Source organism: Theropithecus gelada, chromosome 14 (assembly GCF_003255815.1).
Source record: "Theropithecus gelada isolate Dixy chromosome 14, Tgel_1.0, whole genome shotgun sequence".
Taxonomy (NCBI): Eukaryota; Metazoa; Chordata; class Mammalia; order Primates; family Cercopithecidae; genus Theropithecus; species Theropithecus gelada.
The window spans coordinates 98475671-98499741 of NC_037682.1; the positions used below are offsets into that span (position 1 = coordinate 98475671).

At 34.8% G+C, this 24071-nt stretch overlaps 1 protein-coding gene across 1 annotated transcript in view; it reads right to left on the reverse strand.

Moving 5' to 3' along the window:
* Positions 1–24071, reverse strand: part of GUCY1A2 (guanylate cyclase 1 soluble subunit alpha 2) — a 320231-nt gene that overhangs the window by 69629 nt on the left and 226531 nt on the right. Inside the window, exon 6 of the mRNA XM_025357412.1 lies at positions 17679–17822. Coding sequence (XP_025213197.1) covers positions 17679–17822 — 144 coding nt within the window. The remainder of the gene's footprint in view (positions 1–17678; positions 17823–24071) is intronic.

Genomic DNA, 24071 nt, shown 5'->3' on the forward strand with positions numbered 1-24071 from the left:
AATTAGATGAACCAGGTATCTCAATTGGAAATGCAGAAATTACCCGTCTTCTACGTCGATCTCGCTGGGAGTTGCAGACCAGAGCTGTTGCTATTTGGCCGTCTTGAAAGCTCACCAGAATATAGGTTTCAACAACTAGCTTGAGAACACATTAAAGGTACTTACTGATTAGGATTTAGTTCTTATTTCCTAGTCAATGAAGAGTCAACAGAGTGACTTTCCATTATTGTTTGATCATAAACAAAGAAGCAGCATGTAGCATAGAGAGGGAAGCTTTCAAAGAAAATGATACTTTTTGCATTAATTAAAGGGGAGATTTTGTTGACACACTAGGGCCAGTAGAAGGAGAGAGATGAAAGGCAGAGAAGATATTTGAAGAAAGAATAGTGTTGGGGAGGAGTGTGGAAAGAATGTCGAGTTTATTCATATTGATATCTTCTAGCATTTCATTTAGTTAGGAAAAGAGGGGTCTGTTTGGAGTAAGAGTAGCAAAGTTAAAAGTCAAACAAATGCAGTGACTATGCTCACTACCTAGACGATGGGATCATTTGTATCCCAAACCTCAGCATCACACAACATGCCCATGTAACAAACATGCACATGTACCCTTTAATCTAAAAGTTGAAATTATGTTTTTAAAAAAAGCCAATATTTGCAACAGTCACAGCTATGAGATAGTGAAACAAGATCCCTACAGATTTAAGGCCCAGTTGAATTCAAAACATATGCATTCTTAATGTGTATTTAATTACCATGATTATGTAATTTTCACCAGTAATGTCCATAAATTCCAGAGCAAGAATTTTCTACTTAGGTACAGACTGTATGATGGAAGACAAAGAAGAATAAAATTAGAGGGGTGATAGGAACCATGTTGAGATAGGAGATAATGGGATTCTTCTTTTCTAGATAAGAAGGTATTATGGATGGAATTGTGCCCTCCCTCCTTAAATTCATATAGTAAGTCCCTAATCCTCAGTATTTCAGAATTTAACCTTAATTAGAAATAGGGTAATTGCTGATATAATATGAGTTCCTACCAGAGTAGGGGAGACCCCCTAATCCAATATGACTAGTATCCTTATAAAAAGGAGACATGGCTAGGCGTGATGGCTCACACCTGTAATCCCAGCACTTTGGGAGGCCGAGGCGGGCAGATCACCTGAAGTCAGGAGTTCGAGACTGGCCTGCCCAACATGGTGAAACCCTGTCTCTACTACAAATACAAAAAATTAGCCAGTCATGGGGGCAGGCATCTGTAATCCCATCTACTCGGGAGGCTGAGATAGGAGAACCGCTTGAACCTGGGAGGTGAAGCTTGCAGTGAGCAGACATCACGCCACTGCATTCCAGCCTAGGTGACAAGAGCGAAACTCTGTCTCAAAAAAAAAAAAAAAAAGAGACATTTGGACACAGATACATACATGCCCGAAGGGAGAGTGCCATGTAAAAACGAGCTATGCTGCCAAGGAACTACCAGAGTCTAGTAATAGCAGAGAGATCTGGAACAGCTCCTTCCCTAGTGTCTTCAAATAAAACATGGTGCGGCCAACATGTTGATCTTGGGGTTCTAGCCTCCAGAACGGTAAGACAACAAATTTCTGTTGTTCTAAGCCACTTAGTTTGTTGGTTCTTTGTTATGTCAGACTTAGAAAACTAATACACTCAAAATAGACTGGAAACCTAAGAACGGATAAAGGCTTATACATCACTGTGATGAGTCAGAATGGTAGAATAGACAGTGGCAGAAGAACAAGTAATGTGACTATGAAAAGACATTTGGAGTTGAGATTCTATAGTTGGAATAATTCTAAGCTATGATGAGTTTGAAGGCATGGCTATATGTGAATTTCTAAAGTGGGCCGAACTTCAAGGAATGATACATAAAACGATCATTATGTGAGCATATATTTTTATAAGTCATAGTTTTTCACTTTTTAATACATGAATAGTATTTATAACTTGATATTTGGACAAAGTAGGTAAAATAATTTTATTCTAATTTCTTTGACATACTTGAGGATGGTAACAAATAGAAGAAATGATGAAAAAATAAATATTCCTGAAGATGCACCACTATTTTTAAAGATCTGGTATTTTCAAAAAATTAATATGTTCTGAGAGATAATACAGAAGAGGTGTGGGGACATAAAGGTACACATTTATTGTTTTTTCCTCTTTTTACAAGCTAGCAAATAACTGGCCCATCATTTCCATAGAAAATGCTAAAGGTTAAAAGGAGAAAAAATATCCATGTCAACTTTGGCGAAATTCTATGTGAATAATTGCCCCATATTCATAACGAGAGGCTCTCACAGAAGGAAGACAGGAACTGGGGAAAGAATTAATAGTTTTAAAAGATTAAAAATGAAACAGTAAAAATAGTAATACTCTGATAATAGAGAAATGACACTCAAGAGGTCAAGATATTTGGACCCTCTGCCACAGATTTGTGCAATTTTCCACCTCTTTCATGAAATAATCTCAAAAACACACTTTCCAAATTATATTTCTTCTATCATGATGAACAGTTGCCAGAAAAAGAAAAACTACAAAATTATTTCTCCTTCTTCTGGCCTTATCTTCTTCATTAGCTTCCCTGGTGAATTTCACATGTTCTGATCCTATTGCTAACTAGTTAGATAACTTAAGTATAATCAAATACTTTTTTGCTCTTTTTATCAAGTATGAAATGAGAGTTGATCTTCAAATTTCTAACTAACTTTTAAAAGCTTACAAAATGTTAGCTATTCACAGCTAAATTTCCTAAGCTACTATATCATTATCATTTTGTAAATTATCTCTGGTGCATTTCTGGCTAAACTAAACCACAAGAAAAGAAGGATGGGTGTCTTAGCCCCAGTTCAGTAAAGCGAAAAGGCTGAATTTACAGCCATAGTTGCAGTGTTTCTTCAGACACCAGCAGCAAATCAGAAAACATCTGGAGACCTCAGGCAAATACATTTGGCTCTAGAATCTGGCATAAATTGGCCATCAAAACAATGCCATAGAGCTGGATAGAAATATGTTTCCCTGAGATAATTTTTAAATATAAATATCAACCTACTTGAACACACTAATAACTAATAAAATAGGAATTATTAATTTTGGAGCAAATGTTTGAAGGCATAAACAACCCTTGAAGCACCAAGTTTAAAAGGGAAGCTTTGCCATGATTGTCTGTGGCTGACACATTATGCTTAGATTTCTGATAAACTGTATAGTTTTAAAATATGGTAGGACTCTCGCTTCCCTGGACAAGCCTTCCTAACCACAAAGTAAGAGTTTTCACAAACTAGAGTTAAAATGAGGAGAAAAATAACACAGAACAATGTTTGGATATAGTGTGCTGCAGTACCATAACTAACTAGTAAAGAGATTTTTATATAGTACAGGATGCTGCACTGCATAGAACACAGTGTGATCACTGTATCATAACCTCATGATAGGTATTCTCACTGGTATAACAAGGCAGGTCTACTTTACTTCATTATACTTTGGGTAGCAAAATTACTAATTTATATTTTGAGTGCTAGGATAAAATATGAGCATGAGAAAAGTTTAGTACTTTTCAAAAGGACATGATTATGAATATGCAATTTAGAGTAAGAGAAAGATGAGAAGACAATAAAAGAAATGGAGAATACTGTAAGTTTATTAAAAACCTGGAAGTCAATGTATTTACTTATTTATATATGAGGTAAAGACATGGCAAAAAGTTGCAAATATAAAAGAATATTTACTTGTGCAGCAAAGGATCAAAGAGATAAAACTATAATCATGCAAAGATATAATAGCTATCACTGCCACAACTAAATAAAATACTTTCTCCTATCAGCTGGTAACATTTAATTCAGTTTATTGAGCATGAATGTCTAGAACCATGACACAGCTTCTGTTAATTTATCAAATAATTCCATAGGCTAATAAAACAGTTATAGTTCAAGACATTTGTACCCCAACAAAGAAGTACAAAGATTGAATGAATAAATTTAATACTGAAGAATTCTTATGAAGAAAATTATTTTCTGGACTAAACGCTATAAGTCAATTTAATTCCTTGATCTGTTTTCTATATACTACATATAAATTGATTCTAATATTTTACATTTCCAGTTGTATCTGAAAGTATTTTAATTGACATGAATTATTTCCCACTGAAACTTTACAGTGATGATTTGTGACTCATTAAGCAGTACGTTGCTCATATTAATTTCTGCCAGTATAGTTTTCTTTTATGGTCATTATTTCTATAAACCCTCATTAAGCTGGCCAAATGTTTCACAGTGTAATTCTGTCAAAGACATTTGATGCTCCCACCAATTTTTAGCCAATAAGATTTTTTATTCTGTGCAGTTTTAGGCATTGCCTGCTGATTATTCCTATGAACCAAATATATAAGTGAGAATTTGTGCTTACTTCATTTAGAAATTATATTTATGAGTTATTTTGAGTATAGGAAACTTTAAAGAAGGAAAGAAAAATGGTCTATGTCATCTCCCATATAATTTCTATAGATACTAAAAGTGAATAAATAATTCATACATATATTTGGAAAATGTGAACAGATATAAAACTGTAAGATTAAAAATGGAAAAAGCTCTTTCCCCTAAATTAACCAGTATCAACAGTTTTACGCACATTATTCATAACAATGTAATTTTTGTTAGTAAGTCATTATTAGGTAATTCATGGAAAATTGATGTCACTTTTGGGAAACTGAGAGAGAAATGGAGACCGAGGGGTCCTGAGAGTGGGGGGCAGTGAGAGATGGGTGAGACCAACTCAAAGAGGAAGGCAAACAGTATAGGAGGCAGAAAACAACACCAAATCTGTTAAAAGCTTGATGGAGGTGGGAGGAATAGAACCTGTGTTTTTCTTCCCTCCATAACTGTACCTTGTCATAGGTAAGATGCCAAGTACTATTGAAATAACTAAACATAGGCTATTGCCTATTTGACATAGCTTTCAGATAAACTAATTAATTAAGGCAAACAAGTTGAATGGAATCCTGGAGTCAGAAAATCTGGGCGGTCAATTGAAGTTGTGACTGAATGGATTTAAGTGACCAGATGTTTGGGTATTGTGTAGACAGAATTTTGACTTGAGAGCCAAGAAAAAAAGCAGATTAGTATTTGGCACTCATGCAGTTCAGTCTGCAACTCAATTATGTGGTTTTGCACATGAGAGACATTCAGTAAAGGCTTGCAGGCTGACTGATCAAACTATTCGACTACATTTTTCATTTTCAATCAGTGCTTTTCATTATTGTAAATAAAAAATAATCTTAGATAACTTAATATCCAAAAGGATCAACTGATACCATCTGGAAAATAATATGTCCAAAAGAGTAAATATGCCTTTTGGATTCTCTGATACAGTTTTAAACCTCTGCTTTCCTAGTTTTTGGATTATTATGTTTCCACAAAAAGATCATTTCTTCTATTTTTTTTATAAAAAGCTAATATTACAGAAGTGTATATTTCAATATTATTCCCAACTTAATTTTTCTTCAGATATTTTGAAATTCTATAGAACTATCAATTTTCAACTCATTCTGTTAAATGTCCTCATTATTTCAACATCTTGATGTAGAGTTATAGTCAATAGTTTACCTCGAGTTAGAGTGCCTTCGAGACATTGCACTGCTATTACATCTTCACACTTCTTTCTTAAGGAACAGGGAAAAGCAATAATTTTTTAAGGAAGATTAAAGTTATTAGCTTAGTCATAAGATTAGAAATCATATTAAATACATTCTAATTATATTTTGAGTGGCAGTATAGGGTAATGGTTAAGAGGATGGACTTTGAAGTCAAACAGATTTGAATTCCAATTCTGAATCAGTTCTCATTTAGTATTATTATTTACTTTTATTTGACAAAAAGTCCTTTAACCTTTGAGTCTTGGTTTTCCCATTTATAAATAGAGATAACATCTAATTTGTGGTTCATGATTGTTGTAATGATTATGTATATACAGTATAGGCATATTTCACAAATATGAAAATATGCCTAAAACATACACATACATGTTAATAAATTAATTATACAGGTGTATGTGTATATGTATATATATTAGGGAGAGGACATGTAAGAGAGAGAGCGCTCACGCACCCTAGCTTGGCATAATGCTGAGCATGTAGTAAGCACTAGGTGAGAAGTACCTCTTGTTATTAAGTACTCAGGTAGTAAAATTCTACTCTGGGCATTCTCCAGTTTGCTGTAATGAAAAACAGCAAAGCTTTTTTCTTTTTTCTAAACAGATATATCTGGATTCAAATTTAGTTCGGCAATTGGCTAGCTACAAAACCTTGATCAAATTATATAAACTTTCTAAATCTCAAATTCTTTACATGTAAAATAAGATTAATGAAACTTTGCAGAGTTTTTTTGGGGCAGGAATAAAAAAGTGCATAAAGACATGGTACAAGTCTGGTCCAATATGCATTTTTCCTCCATAATCTTATACATATTTTTAACCCCGATGTCTTTTATCTTTTAAGTATATAAAAATTGCATATATGCCCTTCATAGTCGTTGTGTAGATTGAGATAATATGTAAACTGTCAAGGTAACCACTACCATACAGTTGGTTTTTAATGCCTTTCAACCCCATTTCCCTAAGAACATATGAAATCTACAAAAACACCAAAATAATGTAGGTCTGAATGTAAATGACATCTTGAATATTTGCTCTACAAAGAATTTAAAGACTTTGACAGATATTTCTAAAAGGCTAACCCGAACCTCTCGATATTACGGTGGAAAGGGTATTGAGACAAAACCGTGTCTATTTCTCCTTCCTCACCAAGTTAGTAATGTGTAGTTGTTGGTTCCACAGACTGTAATTCTTGGGAGGATCAGGGACGTATCTGGTTTGCTTATCTCACATTCCTAATACCTCACCAATTATTTAGAAAACAGTAAGCATTCAAAAAAATTTGTTGAATAAATAAGTAAAAGTCGCTGCCAGCAAGAATCCAGCCAGATTCATGTGGAATCAGGCTTCATGTGAGTTGAAACAGCAAGCCTCCAAAGTAAGCCTTTTCTCCCTTGGGACACCCCATGCATACTCTGGACCTGTGTTTCTAACAACCTCCTGATTACATGGTCATTTGACCATCAAAATTACTCTGTGTCTTCAACTTCACAGGGTCCCCCACTAAGAACTATTTGCATGCATTTTGGAATTGTTGTCAAAATTACCATATTTCCCTGAAGAGTCTGAATTAATGAGATTTTCTAAATTCATTTTTTATGATTGGTTTAACCTCTGAACAAACACATTAAAGGCAAGTGATAAAGCAAAATAATTTCTTAAAATTGAATCTACGTGTACATTTGGTCTTGTAACATTTATACACAAGGTTACAATTTCTGATGCAGTAGGAAGCATTACAAATGTGCAGAAATCAATTCAGCTATTAGGAAAAAGCAAGAGTTGCTAGGAAACCACATTCCAAATAAGGAATATTATAGTGGTGACCCAGACAATTGCCATATGCCTGACATGACATCAACAAAAAGCTTAACATACTTTGAAAAGCACCTGTGACACTGAATTGTTAGTACCACATTTGCAACTCAGGTGACTAAAGAGTTACCTTCCAGTGTCTCAAAAATTCAATTGTAGGAACAGAAAAATACAAAACCAAAGTGAGTTAGTAATAATGAAAGATTCTTCCTAGGGCTAACCAAGGTTTTTCTGCATATTTTTCTGCATCTTTGGTACACTGTGTGTCATGACATTACCAAGTTGAATGAAGCTTATTCCGTTTTTAAAAGAATCTACTTTTTAAGTCCGTACCTTCTATGTGTTTGTATTGAATATATGTATATAAAAAGACTTTGAAGATGATATATAACAATGTAAACTATGGCTATAATTAGTTGGTAAATTATAGGTGATTTTAACTATCTTCTGTAATACTAATTTTCAGAGATCATTTTATGTTTTGTAATTTTAGAAAACTAAAGAGATTAAATAATTTTTAAACTTATTTGAAACAAGATATGAGATCTCAAAAGGTCAAAAATGTAAAAGCTAACTAAATCAACAGTGTGATTAGCATGCAGATAGCCCATTGCTGTCTTATGTATTGTATCTTGCTATTTTCATGTCATTTTTCATATTGTAAGAGTCAGGCTACTAATGTTGGCCTATATGCATATAGCCTTAAAAGAAACTAAGTAAAAGATTAAAAACCCATTCAAAAACACCTAAGAAAGGGACCATATGCTAAAGATAATGGGCTAACCTACTAAATGGGTTGATGAAATCACATTTACTGTCTCTACAGGAGAAAAACAATTGGCAGATGGAGATTCCTATTCTTTACATAAAAATCAAATAAATAAAAACATGAGCTTCCTAAATGCTTGGAATTTTCACACTTCTAAAGCACACCACACAAAAATCAAATTAAAAATGAGTGACTTTGCTAATATAACTTTTAGCCTCTTCTATGGACATTGTATCAGTAGTCTTAGTGGGACACTGGAGACAAGAGGCAGGATAAAATACATGAAATAGATGATAACTTATTTAGAAGTAGTTATCCTCATAGTGGTAATATTTAACTAACAAAAAATACGTAAACCATGTCTCCACTAAAGAATATATTTGTCTTCCAAAAATGTGAAAGTCAAAGGACTGCTGCACAAAATTAAACTAAGCAATTTTGTGCTTTGCATGCACAGTATCATGTGAATCAGTTTAGCTTTTATTTCCATCACTCGGTTTTATTTTTCCTTTCACTAACTTATTATTACTATTTTTTCTTGTACCATCAATATGCAAATATCTTCACAGAAGGACTGCTTGGGAAATCTGTTTGACAAATATCATAATAAAACTTTTCAGTAAGACTAGCATTTTTAGAAATGTATGCCTGATCAACTATTTCATGGTCTGAAAATATGATTAAAATTCTGTGATTATATAAAATTGGAATCTTTCATGATTACAGATAAAAGCTAAAATAAACTAGCAGTGGAATTTCTGTCTCATTGACATACATATCGCAGATGCAATATTGTGTTTTAAATCATTATGCCGATATCTTATGGAGGAATTGTAAGGCATTAAAGATGCTCTATTAAATTTCAGCACTACAGCATCATGTCAGAAGAGTAATTCCATAATTAAAACAAATAATGTGCTCAATAAATAGATTTGTCTATAAATACGTTTGTCTATTAAAGTTCAGCATTATAGCATCGTGCCAGAAGAGTAATTCTATGATTAAAACAAATGTGCTCAATAAATAAAAATAAATAGAATATGACCTAATATTTAAATTCAATGGCTACCCTATGAAATAATGTTAATATAAAACATTTAAATATATAACCTCTGCATTACAATCCACAACAAACAATAAACAAGGGGAAAATACAGAAAAAAAACAGGGCATCATGAATAATACATCCCCTACCCAATCTGGCCAGTGACTGCAGTTTTCAAAACGATAGAATAACACTCTTTTTTTTTCACATAACTGAATTTAATCAATCCCTCTCTTTCTAGACAAGGTATTGTTATGCTGTCCAGCACAGGCAGGTATCAAACTCCTGGATTAAAGCCATCCTCCCTCCTCAGCTTCTCGAGTATCTGGGACTACAGGTATGCCTCCCCACCACCGTCACATGCAGCTAGAATCTCTCTTACTTTCTAATTTAAAAATTAATTATTTTATTTTTGAATGGAATACCTTTAAAATAGGGAACTGACTTCTTCTTTTTCAAAGAGGACATCTAACACACATTTAAATTTCTTGTAGACTAAAGCCATGAAAAGTCTAACTTTAATGGAATATTCAAGGCAATAGGAAGATTTGACAATATAAATGTTATTTAACATGCTTTTATTTAATGTATACACAGTATATACATTAGAAGCTCTGGTTAACTATTTTTTATTCTTATTTTCTTCATTTACAAACTGGAAATAATAGCAATACTTCCTTCACAGAATTATTGTGAAACTTACCATATATACATATAAAATAGCAGGTTATATCATTTGAATTACCCTATCCTGGTCAGCTAACAAGGTAATGAAAAATTATTGTGCCAAGATATGGCAGAAGATAAACCTGAGAAGTGAACAGTAAACTTGGGAATGCTTTTATCCTATGGGCATCTTCTGGCTCCAGAAAAGGTAATGGAAAGGTTGAGAAGCTGAGCAGCATTTTTGACAGCCAGGGCTAAGGGAACATAAACTGGAATCTAAGAATTGCTAGGGCAAAGACGTTAGAAAGCCCTCCCCATTTTGAGATGGGACCATGATCACAGGTATAAGGGTAATACCAAAACACAGAGGTGAACCAGAAGTAGACAGGTCCTCACAGAGATCAAAACCCAGCTTTAAATCCCCTGACCCTGACTGCTAGGACCCCTAGTCTCTTTCAAGAAGCACACTAAAATTTCCCTGCAAAATCATCCTAAGTCTTAAATTATTTCTGTAATATTTTATATACAATCTCCAGCATTCAAAAAAAGTAGTAATTAGCCACACAGGAAACAAGTAACATGACTGAAAATTAAGTGAAAGAACAGACGATGTAATAGAATGCAGGAGTTCTAGAGACTGACTTACCAGGAGAAGCGTTTACAACGATTACAGATGATTTATTTAAGAAAATAAATAAAAACAGTATGAAAAATTTTGTCAGATAAATGGAACTGCAAAACACTATAAACTGCTATAATCAACATTTAAGCATCAAGTGGATGAGTTTAATAAGTAATTTTTACAACCAACTGAGGGAAGTATTGGCAAGTTAGAAAATAGATCTAAAGAGTATATAGAATGAGGCATTGATTATTAAAAGGAAGCAAACTACAGAAGAGACTCACAACTTTGCTGGTAAATTCACAAATATTAATACTTTAAATAAATACTTTTTAAAAACAAACAAATTTCTAGTTCCAAATAAATTTACTATGCAGAATGATGAATCTATCGGAAAATATATCTATATAGTCATAAGTTTAACCAGTAATATTATATAGTATTTTTACATATTATTGTTACAACAGAACAGTGACTTATGAAAACTGCCACTGTATGCATTATCTAGGCGATTAAAAGCAAATTTAAATACTCCTAATTGATGAGAAATGAGGATAACTGGGATCAGTATCTTAACAGTAATTTTATATAATGCCTATGTAGTTTTTTCTGATCCCTTAGGTTTTTCTCCTTATATGTATATAGTTTCTAGAAGTAGAACATTTCAAATAAGTATACACACATTGAGATTAAAAAGTACTAATTTGTGTTTTATAAATAAATATCAAAGAATCTTAGAAAATTAATTAGGTTATCAAATACAGTCAACCCTCTGTATCCACAGGTTCCACATCTGCATGTTCAACCAACTGTAGACTGAAAATATGGCATTAAAAAAATTAAAATATAAACAATTCAGCAATTAAAAAAATACAAACAAAATGATATAGTATTACAATGACTTAATAGCATTTACTTTTTATTAGGTATTATAAGTAATATAAGAGACTTGCAGCCCTTATATTAAGTAGTGATGTATATGCATATAACCTATGCACATCCTCCCACATACTTTAAATACTCTGTAGATTACTTATAATATGTACTGTGTTGTAATGAGTAAATACTTGTTATGCTGTATTATATAGAGAATGACAAGAAAAAAAGTCTATATATGTTCAGTACAGATGCAACCATCATTGGCCTAACTACATTTTTGACCCACAGTTGGCTGAATTGGAGGATGCAGAACTCATGGATATGGAGTGCCAACTGTAATTAGTTTTTCTTTTTTCTAAATACAGTCTCAGGCTGAAATCTGATAGGGTTAACTAAATATTGCAATATTTCTAAAAACCAAATCCCTCCAAATATTAAAATAACATCAGGTTTCCTTTGCAAATAGCAATGACTATTTAAAAATTAAAAATTAATTACAGAATAATTATTGCATAATCTCAAAAAATCCTGTAAGCTCATTAAAAGTTGAAGCTTAAGGAGCTGTAATCTAATGTGTTACAATTACATGTAAATTGTACATTAATATTTCTGCTTTCGCACCAGTCTGTAATACTAATGTGTTTAGCGATCTCAATTGCAAATCAGGGAAATGCTATGAGTCTTTATAGCATTTCCCTGATTTGCAATTGAGATCGCTAAACACATTAGTATTACAACATGATTACACATTGTTTAACTCTAGTTCACAATGTCTCCTCCATACTTGCCTCATTATATAAAATGTACTGTTCTTTGAACTAATGAAGAAAATTTGAATTTGTATGCCTATGAGAAAATTTAATGAAAATAGTTTTTAAACTAGTTTTTAAACTAAGTACAGAATTAAAAGACATTTGGACATACTTAATATTCTTCAAAAGCCTTAAATTGTGAAAATGCTCTTTGTTTTTCTAATATGCTCTAGGCACATTCTCTAGTTAATCCTTGACCCAACTTCCCTTTCCCTATCAACAGTGTTTTTTAAAGAAAGAATAAATCATAGGCAGTAATAAATATTTGATTATTTTAATCAAAGTGTGGCTAAACTATTACTATCAGTTAGCCAGTCGGCACTAAAAACTATTCAAAATACCTTTAGGTTCACAAGATCAGAGAACAGTGTAAAGTAATACATTTTTCTAGTGAATTCACAATATAGCTAGTGTAAACAAGAAAGAGAGAATAGAAATATAATTTTACTTTTCAATTGTCTACTGTTGAAAACTTAAAAATTCAGGCCTGGCATGGTAACTTGACTCATGCCTGTAATCCCAACATTTTGGGAAGCCGAGGCAGGAGGATTGCTTGAGATCAGGAGTTCACGACCAGCCTGGGCAACATAGGGAGACCCCCCATCTCTACTAAAATTTTTTTTTTTTAGTCAGGTGTGGTTCCACATGTTTGTGGTCCCAGCTACTCCAGAGACTGAGTTGGGAGGATCCCTTGAGCACAGGAGGTTGAGGCTGTAGTAAGCTGTGATGGTGCCACTGCACTCCAGCCTGGACAACAGAGCAAGACCCTGTGTCTCGGTGGGTGGGGGGAAAGAAAATCAGATTCTCCCTTGGGAAGAATAAAAAGGAAATAGTCATAATGCTGTTCTTCCATATTTTCAGCCAGCAGAAGAAATATCATAGTGACCCAGGGTGAAAAATTTCTAATCACTCTTTCTAAAAGCAGTCCTAATTAAAGTCAACATGAACTGATTTTTCAGAATTTATTGTATATATAGATAGACCATATTTATAGATGCTTTATATAGTCTAGCAGTAGCCTCTGAGTTTCATTAGAGTACTTACTGAGCAATAATTTGCTTGAGTATTTATAGACTGAAAAAACAAAACGCTACATTCTCCGGTTATTTTCAAAATTAAAAAAAATCAGGTAGTTTTACAATTAGTCAAGAGCATTACTCAATCATTTTCAAGCAACTGTATATGACAATTTTGGCTCCTATTTCCCATCATTACAGGATGCCTCAAAGGTTCATAAAACCATATACAAATTATCAATTTACTTTTCAAAACTTGGTTTGCATTTTGGTCAATTATTGCAATTTTAATAACTTGTAATTTAAATCACCTAAAAACTTACATAATTTGAGGTAAACACTAAGCTGTCACATATCAACTCTACTACAACATGCCAGCAGTTTTATAATAAAAGATTATCTCAATAAGCTTGGAAATGTTCCCATAGCACCAAGCTAGAAGGCAATTTAAAACCAAATTAATATTCTGAAAAATAATCTCAAATCATGCAAATACTATAAATTAGTAATGAAGCTAAAATTATTAAGGTGGTTTATTATTTTGAATTCTCTTTCTGCATTCTTATTAAATCTTTATGGATACTTCCTCTTCTGATTTAATAAGACTATCTGAGAGAGCTAATATTAAATCCCACAAATGAAAATATTGATGAACACACTGTAAAACACAGTTCCCTGGTTTTGTTCTCGGGTAATTTAACTGTGTAATGACATTGCTAAATTCAATACAAACATATTCTCCATAAAAGAAAATGCAACATCAAAAACAATCCCAAATGAGGAGCCTGCCCAGCTGGTAGGCTTGAAAATTTAAGAACTGATTAGTTCAATCTGGAATGTCTATATTTGCAGTGTGCAGCAAATCTGAGACAGGATTCCTTTTGTTTGTTTTCCTGGCAGTGGTAGAAGTACCATTCATATGTTTGAATAACTCAATAATTATGCCCTGAGGGAACTTAACCTAGATTTTTATTTTTCATGCTCCATATTTTCCCATTTTAGGAGTGGTTAGAAAACTCTCTTTCCACTTTTAAATGGTTGAATATAAACATATATATGCATATTAAAGAAGAATAATACAATAAAACATTTTATACTATGTTTATTTTCCCTATTGTACCCTCTTACTTCCCATCATCTTTCCCTCAGACATAAGCACCAGCTTGAATTTTGTGTTAATCATTCCCTTTTTTTTTACACTTTTTGCCATCAGTGCAGGTATTTTTAAATAGAATTTTTTCCATTTTTCCAGTTTTAAACTTTAGTTAAGTGGAATAATACTACAGCATTTTTTAATGACTTAATTCTTCTGCTCGAGATTATGTTTTTCACATTGATCCGTGTTGATGTCAGTAGCTGAGGTCATTCATATTCCCAACTATATGGTATACCAAAGTATAAATATATCCAGTTTATCCTGTGATGTATATTTGAATTAGCTAGAATTTGAGACTATTAAAAAACTATTCTTGCGTGTGACTTTGCTACACGTGCACAAGTACTTCCCTTGTACATGTGTAAACATCTAGGAGAGGAAATGCTGGGTTGTAGGATATGCAGAAGTTAAACTTTATCAGGTAATGCCAAGTATACACTTGCATTAGTTATGGGTGAGATTTCCTGCTGCTCCAGATCCTCACAAACAGTGGCACTGTCAGACTTTCAAAGTTGTGTCAAACTAGTAGGGAGAAATACTATATGATAGTGTTATAAATTTATATTAATTTCATTACTGACAAAGTTAACTAGATACTTATTGATTACATGTGTCGCAAAAAATACTCTCCTAGTTTGTGGTTGTATTTTTATGTTTTAGTTCTTCTTAACAACAGGAAGGTTTTAATTTTAATGTTCCAAACTTTTATTTTATGATTTGCAAATTTTTTGACCTGATGAGTTCACAAAAAAAAATCCTTCCCTACTTGTCAAAATTTTCTAATGATAAATTTATAGTTTTATAATATGAATTTTTACATTTACCTCCCCACACCAAGAATTGATTTGTATAAAGATGCATAAAGTACAAAAGCAATTTCAATTAGTTTTCTTCATGAATAGCCAATAGTCCCCCAAGCATTTATTGAATACCTTGTCCTTTTCACACTGATCAATGTCACTTTTATAATTTTTTTTTTTTTGAGATGGAGTCTCGCTCTGTTACCCAGGCTGGAGTACAGTGGCGCATCTCAGTTCACCGCAACCTCTGCCTCCTGGGTTCAAGCAATTCTCTGCCTCAGCCTCCAGAGTAGCTGGGATTACAGACGCCCACCATCACACCCGGCTAATTTTGTGTATTTTTAGTACAGACAGGGTTTCACCATATTGGCCAGGCTGGTCTCGAACCCCTGACCTTGTGATCCACCCCCATCAGCCTCCCTAAGTGCTGGGATTACAGGCGTAAGCCACCGCACCCAGCCTGTCACTTTTATAATTTATCAATTACTCTTTTTCTCTGATGCCCTGCAGTCTCATTAAGATGGGTTTAGTTTTGGATTCCCATGACTTAACTGTTGCAGAATTCTTTGGAATTACTGTGTCTGGGTACTGATGGACATCTTTTAATAGTTCCTGAAAATAATTCTCTTTTTGTATTTAGTCTGTTACCTCCATTTGGAACCTCAATTGAATACATATTACATCTTTCCACTCTCTCCTCCCTGTCTCCCACATATTTTATATTTTACATTCTCTTATTCATATTTCCCATTTTTAAATATCTCAACTTAGTTATTGATAATTTCTTCAGTTCTTTTAGTGAACAAATTCTTGCTTCATCTATGTCTAATCTGCTTTTAAACTTACCCACTTTGTTCTCTCTTCTTTTCTTAAGCATTATGTTGATTGCTTAGAAGTTCTCTGGTTCCTTCCCAAGTCTTGTCCCTTTCTCACAGTTTTCAGCTTATCTTTTTATTTCTTATAGTTACGTTAAAAATTGTCATTTTAATTCCGTCTGATAAGTGTGATATCTGAAAACATCCCAGATCTGTGTTTTTACATCTATAATTTCCCCTGGATCTTCCCCATAGTACTTTGTTTTCGTGTGTGTGTATGTGTGTGTGGCTTTTTTCTTTTGTTTTTGGTATTATTACACATTTTAATAACCTTCATCTTCCAGGTGGGTTAAATGTAAAAACCCATACTATAAAACTGCAAATTTATCATTAGGAAATTAAGTTGGGAAGGATTTTTGTGAACTAGTCAGGTCAAAAATTTACAAATTATAAAATAAAATATGTTTCATTTAAAACATTAAAATTAAACCTTCCAGCTTATCAAGAACAACTAAAAGATAAAAATACAACCACAAACTCTAGAACCTTATTTTTTATAACACACAGAATCTGTGAAAATTATTTGAGGATAGGATTGAAGTTGGCATATTCTGGGGGGAATAATATTTCCTAGATTCCTTCTATCATTGCTAACAACAGGGCTCTTAAGTTAAATTCGCCAATTACATTTTTTTTTCAGTATACACACATAGTGTAATTGTCATGTTTTTCCCTTTCCTATGAGCTCAGAGAAGTGCCTAATAGTTTTTTAAAAAACATTTTTTAATATATTTAACCCAATATTTTCATAATTTTAATCAGATGGATTGTTCAGGGTCCCCAATCTGCTATAATGCCAGAACTAGGATGGTACTCACATTTTTAGCCATTTCCATCCCCCGCCCCGTGTTTTCTTAACTCTTAGCTGGTGAGCTGTTATGAAAGGGTGGACTTGAATACAAGTTTACTTCCCCAAATATAAGATTTCTGATTTCAAAGTAATGACACTTCTGGGATCCATCATTGGGCTCTAGCAGAAATACGGTAGATGACCTAATTCATTCCCAGAGGTAGACCTCAGATTGCAGAAGACCATCAGAACCAAGAGTACAACACACCAGGATCTGGACTTTCCACTGTTTTTAAAGTTTTTACAGTTACTAGGCTGCAATCTTCAAACTCTGCCACAAGAAAAACTCCAGAAGTAACTCTGAGCTCTGAAGTTTCAGCTGTATATTACCTACAGGAAGTTGTGCAGGTCCTCCATTTTCTTGCTTTTTTTGTATTTTACTTCTTGGGTTACCTCTAAAACTCTGAATCTCACCATCATTCTTGCTTGGATTTGATGACCTGGTCACTGACAGTAAGTTCTTCCCTTGGGTCTTTTAGCTCTTTCTTTCCTCTACAGTAATTTGCCTTCCACAAACCTTTTCCTATCTTGGACCTATTCCATTTGTTCTTTTCCTGGATTTATGAGTTATCTCTAGTCACTCCTTGTCCTCCTTAAGCACCCAACTTGTCTAGATCTATAAATTACAAAAAGTAGAACTCAGAAGGGAGTTACTTGCCTCCTCCAGTTAATGGTGCACTTACTACTCAAACCAGATTGTTAGGAGGGTTACCTGAATCGGTCTTCCATCAGGTGTCAGCACCTCTTCTGAAAGTTCCATCATCTTCAAGGCCATCAGAGCAATGGGTTTAGCATGGCAGAGGCTTTTTCTGTGGAGCCCTGCTGCAACACAGTAGGCATCACCTATTGTTTCCACCTGCAGCAATCAGACAAATCAAATGCAAACGTATGATAATGAGCCCGAAGAGAAATGATTAGTTATCTGCAATCACAAATGTTGCTGAAAAACATGTCGGCAAAACATCAATAAATTAAGCAATTAGACAACTGTGTATAATCACAGCAGAGTTTGCAAACAGCCACAGTCAAATACTGACATCTCACTCCAGGGTTGTTCATTAACACTATCGCTAGAGATGATCATTGAAATTAGGAACAACTATAATATAAAATAATTATCCCCCACGAAAATAGAACTGTCAGTATTTTGCCTAGATAATTTCCAAATGATCGCCTTTTCCAGAGCCATCTCTTCATCTCCTTCCAACTTTCAAGTATTCCTTTGGAAAGTATTTTTTTTCCCCAATTTTTCCACCTGAAGAAAATTGTTCCACACTTTTAGATATATCTGTAATTTTTCATCAGGTCTGTTCTTTCTTACTCTTAAAAATTGTAATGCCTAATGTTTCTTAAATATTCATACTGCATACCGTTAATTGTGTCAACCACTTTATGTACATGGTCCCATTTTATCTTCACAAATATCCTACATCAAAGAAACAAGTATTAGGCCAGGTGTGGTGGCTCACGCCTGTGAGTACTTTGGGAGGCCGAGGCAGCGGGTCACGAGGTCAGGAGATCGAGACCATCCTGGCCAACATGGTAAAACCCCATCTCTACTAAATATACAAAAATTAACTGGGCATAATGGTGCATGCCTGCCCAGCTACTAGGGAGGCTGAGGCAGGAGAACTGCTTGAACCCGCGAGGCGGAGGTTGCAGTGAGCCAAGATCACGCCACTGTACTCTAGCCTGGTGAGAGAGTAAGACTTGGTCTCAAAAAAAAAAAAAAAAAGTGGCACATATACACCATGGAATACTATTCAGCCATTAAAAAGATGAGTTCATGTCCTTTGCAGGGAAAGGGATGAAGCTGGAAACCATTGTTTTCAGCCAACTAACACAGGAACAGAAAACCAAACACTGCCTGTTCTCACTCATAAGCAGGAGTTGAACAATGAGAACACACGGACACAGGGAGAGGAACATCACATGCCGGGGCCTGTCAGGGGGTGGGGGACTAGGGGAGGGGTAGCATTAGGAGAAATACCTAATGTAGATGATGGTTGATGGGTGCAGCAAACCACCATGGCACTTGTATACCTATGTAACAAACCTGCATGTTCTGCACATGTATCCCAGAACTTAAAGTATAATTTTAAAAAAAGAAATAAGCATTAGTGATATTTGAAAGATGAAAAATTGAGGTGCAGAGGCCCATCCATAACCACATAATTGAGAGTCAACAGCTACTGTATGGGTCTACTCTCTTCTAATTCTGTTGTCAGCATCCATTCTGAATGGCCATTGCTGTTGATAAATATTTTAAATATTTACCCCATTTCCACAGCATAGAACATAGAATAAAAGTTCTAGTACTTTAGATAAAAGCTCTCTAATTATCCACAATAGAGATGGTGGTTTAATGGCAAAAACTGCAATTACTTTTGCACCAACCTAATAAAATCCTCAATAGTTTTAATATTATTAATTAGGCTGAAGTGATGAAAAATTGTACTAAATGCACAATTCCAGTGTCACTTTTTCTGTGATGTGCTCCATGTTCCTTCCTTTAGTTTTTATCAAATTATTTCTCAAAGAACTAATCCTTTCTTTATTCTGTTTCGACAGCACTTCCACATATCTCTGCTTTAACATTCAGCACAAGCTATAATCAATATGTATCTATATAAAGTCAATACGTATCCCTGGCTACGATGTGAGCTTTTAAGAAATGGGACTATGTTTTTTTCATCTCTGTATTCACAGAACTTAGCATAATGTCTATGATATAGCTATTTATTAAATAATATTTATTGAATATTTGCTAAATGAATAAATAAGTCAATCAACCATGCTAACCATAATTACAGTAAGTAATTTTCACTCTTGGCTTATTTTCATCATTCATTTTATGAGTGCCACCTAGATCTGTGTGCTATGTAGATCTGTATAGGAAAATGCATCAGTGATGGAGATGCTTCCAGCATAAATATACCAAGAATTATAAAATATTCTATTATTTTTAATATCAAAAATTAAATTTCCACGTAAAAGCATTCCAACACTACAATATTAAAAAGATACACTGCATGAAATTATATGAGCACTAATTTAGGGAATATTATGAGAATACTTAAGAAGCTCATGGGACCAACACTGCAAAACTTATCACTTGATCATCAGGAAATATGCATCAAAACTGATTCAAATACCCCCAGAGCTATCATTATATTCAAAAATTTCACTTTAAGACCTGTTTTCTGATGCCAGAAAAATGAAAATAAAATTATACTGTAAGAATAGAAAGACAATGCAGTATGAGTTGGCAAAGGTTTTATTCCAAAGACTAAAATATACTTCCTGGAAATAATTCTAAGGAAGACACCCATCAAAGAATAAACATCTAAAATGTGGCTATTTACTATTTTTCCCCTAATAAGACAATGTTCTTTGCTAATCCTCATATTATCCCACCCTTTCATATTTATTTCTGGTTTTCAGATACCAGAACATATAGTCAGTAAATTGCCTGCACAAATCAAAATGCTTTGCAGTCGCTCTGAACATGCAAGTTCCTAGAGCACAATCACTTCCTGAAATGTCTATCATCATCATCGTCATCCTCATCAACATCTCAATTATCTTTTCAGAAAAAGATGCACTGAATTCCATTAAATGTGTATTCTAGAATTTGCACAAGAATACACAGAGATTAGTTATATGTTGCATTTTCTCCTTAAAAAGTTGGACCAATATGTTACCAACTGATATAACATATAAATGAATGAAGTACAAAATAAATATGGGCACAATGTAAATATAGCAAATTCATATTACAATTCATACATGATTGTATAAAACTTTAAGACTAGGCGTGGTGGCTGACACCTGGAATCCCAACATTTTGGGAGACCAAGGCAGGAGGGCTGCTTGAGTCCCAGAGTTCAAGACCAGCCTGGGCAACATAGTGAGACCTCAATCTCCTCTACAAAAAAATAAAAAATAAAATTATCCAGGTAAAGTGGCCCTTACCTATAGTCCCAGCTACTTGGGATCGCTAAAGCCCAGGAGATCAAGGCTGCAGAGGAAAAAAGGTTCTGACTAATTGTACAGGAACTCTTAAAGCTTCCTCCCAGATGTGACATATATATCTTCTTTTCATGATTTATTGACCAGAGCAAGTTACATGGTTATGCTTAACATATAGAGAATGGAAAATGGCAAACTACCTTGTGCACAGAAGAGAAGAGTCAGAAATATTTAGTAGACAGCATTAATGAAGACATGAATGAATAAATAATCACACATTCTCTAATATCAAAATGTCTGGAAAGGTTAAATAATTGGCATATACATTAAGTAAAGTCTAATATATCTTTGTGATTTTTTTTTTTTCTTTCCAGATATATTCAGCCCCTGAAGAATACTGGCAGAAACACAACTGTCTTAATGCAGCTTTCCAGGAATGCTCCATTTTTTCTCTCTTCTTCCTTCCTCTAAGGCAGCTCTATACGAGTTTAGCAAAATTAAATATATGTGGAAGTGTTAGCAGATTCCTTCGAAGTAATTAGTGGGTTTTGCTTCATGAGGAGCAGGAAAAGTGAAAGTGACATGTATCAATTCCATTGCTCCTGAGTTTATTTCCTTGAGCTAAACCAAAATGAAACAAGGGGGCATTGTAAATAGACTACAAAAACAAAAAACAAAAAACCTGTCCAAAAAGTTGACTTTGTTCTGAATTCCTTTATAATTGCCTCAGTGTTTTTATACAGTTTTAAATACAACAGACACAGTTTAAAATAGTGCATTTCATTTATTTTCACCATCTCCCACCTGTTCGTGAATGGCACTGGATAAGAATAAAGATGGCTAAACTGAGCATGGAGATGGGGAAAAGATAATGCTTATGCAAATGTCTGAAAAACTTACATTATTTTCTAAACATAGAAGAGGAGGCTTAAGTACTAAAAATATATACAACTGCTCCCTTACATATTACTATAGCTGCTTTTATAAAACTTTAAAGAATTTGCCTATCTCAGTTTATATTTTCTCAAAACTTTAGAATCAAAGTCCTTACATTATTCCAGAAATAAAGGTGGTATAAATAAATATATTAGAGTTATGCATTCACCTTGTTTTTTGTTAGATTTTTAAGACAGGGTCTCACTCTGCCACCCAGACTGGAGTACAGTGGCATGATCTGGGCTCTCTGCAACCTCTCCATCCCGGGCTCAAGCAATCCTCCCACCTCAGCCTCCCATGTAGCTGGGACTACAGGCACATGTCACCATGCCTGGCTTTTTTTTTTTTAATTTTTTTAGAGACAGGGTTTCGCCATGTTGCCCAGGCTAGTCTCGAACTCCTGGACTCAAGATATTTGCCCACCTTAGCCTCTCAAAGTGCTGGGATTACAGGCATGAGCCCCTGCGTCCATCCCATTTACCTAGTTTGTTTATTTTAGTTTTAGATCATTTAAAAGAATTTCTTTTAGTTACTAATAGAATTTCATTCCCATAACAGTTTTCTCCTTGCCCTCTAGGTTAATACTCAAGAAATATCTGGGAATTTCTTGGATATTTGGGCACAGATGGAAGAAAGGAGTGGGGGTGAGGGGGTCGGTATTGAGGATAAGATTAGCCAAAAGAACAATGTACACAATTAGGCAATTAACCATCCCTGTTCCATGGGACTCGTGACCACCTCAGTCCTTCAATCGCACAGTCTTAGATCTGTCCCTCTTTGAATTTTCTATGGGGCATAAGAGCAGAGGGTCAGAGAGCTCTGGTAATCTACTTTACTGAACAGTCTTCCCTGGATACAATCAAGAGAAACAGCAAATTAGAAAGTCTGCTTTCCAGCCATTTTGTGTTCTAGGGGACTCTAGTTCCTTAAAAAGAGACAGGGAGAGAAGAGATATTGGAATGAGATGTAGGCAGACAGATATAGATAAACTTTAAAGATGAGAAATGCCTTCTTTTCCCTCCTAGTATCTCACAGAGCACCTGGACATCTCATCATGCTCAGGTGGGTGAAAGGGGACTGGTAAATGTCCCATATTCTTCATGGTTTTATTGGCTGTCACCAAGAATGCTTGGTTCTTAGAAAGGACGCCATATTTCCCTTACTGGGCCATACCTGCTAGCCCAATCAGCTGACATTTGGTCTGGGTCCTGGGTGACAGGGAGGATGGGGCATAGTAGATGGCTTCTCCAATGGTTGGCCAAGAGCCTGAGTCCACAAGCAGTTGTGGAGGTCCTTGGTGACTAGAAACTGAACAATGAGGTCAATGGCGGTCTGCATAAGAATATCCAAAAGGCTGGCCAGGAAACACACACACACAAACAAAAACTATGGCCCAGGCCTTCATGGATACTTACTAGTAACAGAAGAGTAGGAAAAACTATTGTCTTGGGGTAGATTAAGAGGCTGTCTACTTTTTGCCCTTCACTTCAGACATAGACAGCAACTTGCCACTGTTTATGTCCCTGTTTTGCCAGATACTCAATAGGGTGGCTGGAATGAACTCCTAACCAAAGATGAAAATCTGTATGATTGTGGTCAAGCAAAGGTATCAGGTCCATGGAATACTCACTGGACATACTTGAAGATAAGCAGCTTGCCACCAGCCTTGAACCCAGTCTTTCGTTGTTCCTGAGGTTGCAGTTCTTTAAGATACACTGACCGTCTTTGAAGGTAACTCATAAAGATCCACATCAAAAAGAGACAGGAAGGCCCTGACACAGATAAGGGTTCAAGCCATGTAGATGAAAGAATGCAGTTTTCATCATTTTCCTGGCTTAGACAAAGTGATAGGCATGTTCACAGAAGCCACATTCTTGAAGTTGGGAGCACTAAAAGTCCAGAACCAAGATGCAAGGAGGTCAGCACACAGACATCACTGTTGGCCAAGCACAGGTCCAACAATAGATGGCCGATGATCTGGAGCAGGGGCAACTTCCAAAAGTAGGAGTTAGCTACACTGATACCAGAACAGCCTGAGTATCTCCATGGGCTGCCCTGCTGAAGGTAACCTGGCTTTTCCTCCACATAACAGTTGGTATTTCAGGAGTTGGGCAAGAGATCCCTTTAAAAATAACAGCAATCTTAGGTTCTGGAAGGCTGTAGTCTGAGGACCAGGTGAAGAACCTACAGTTGATAT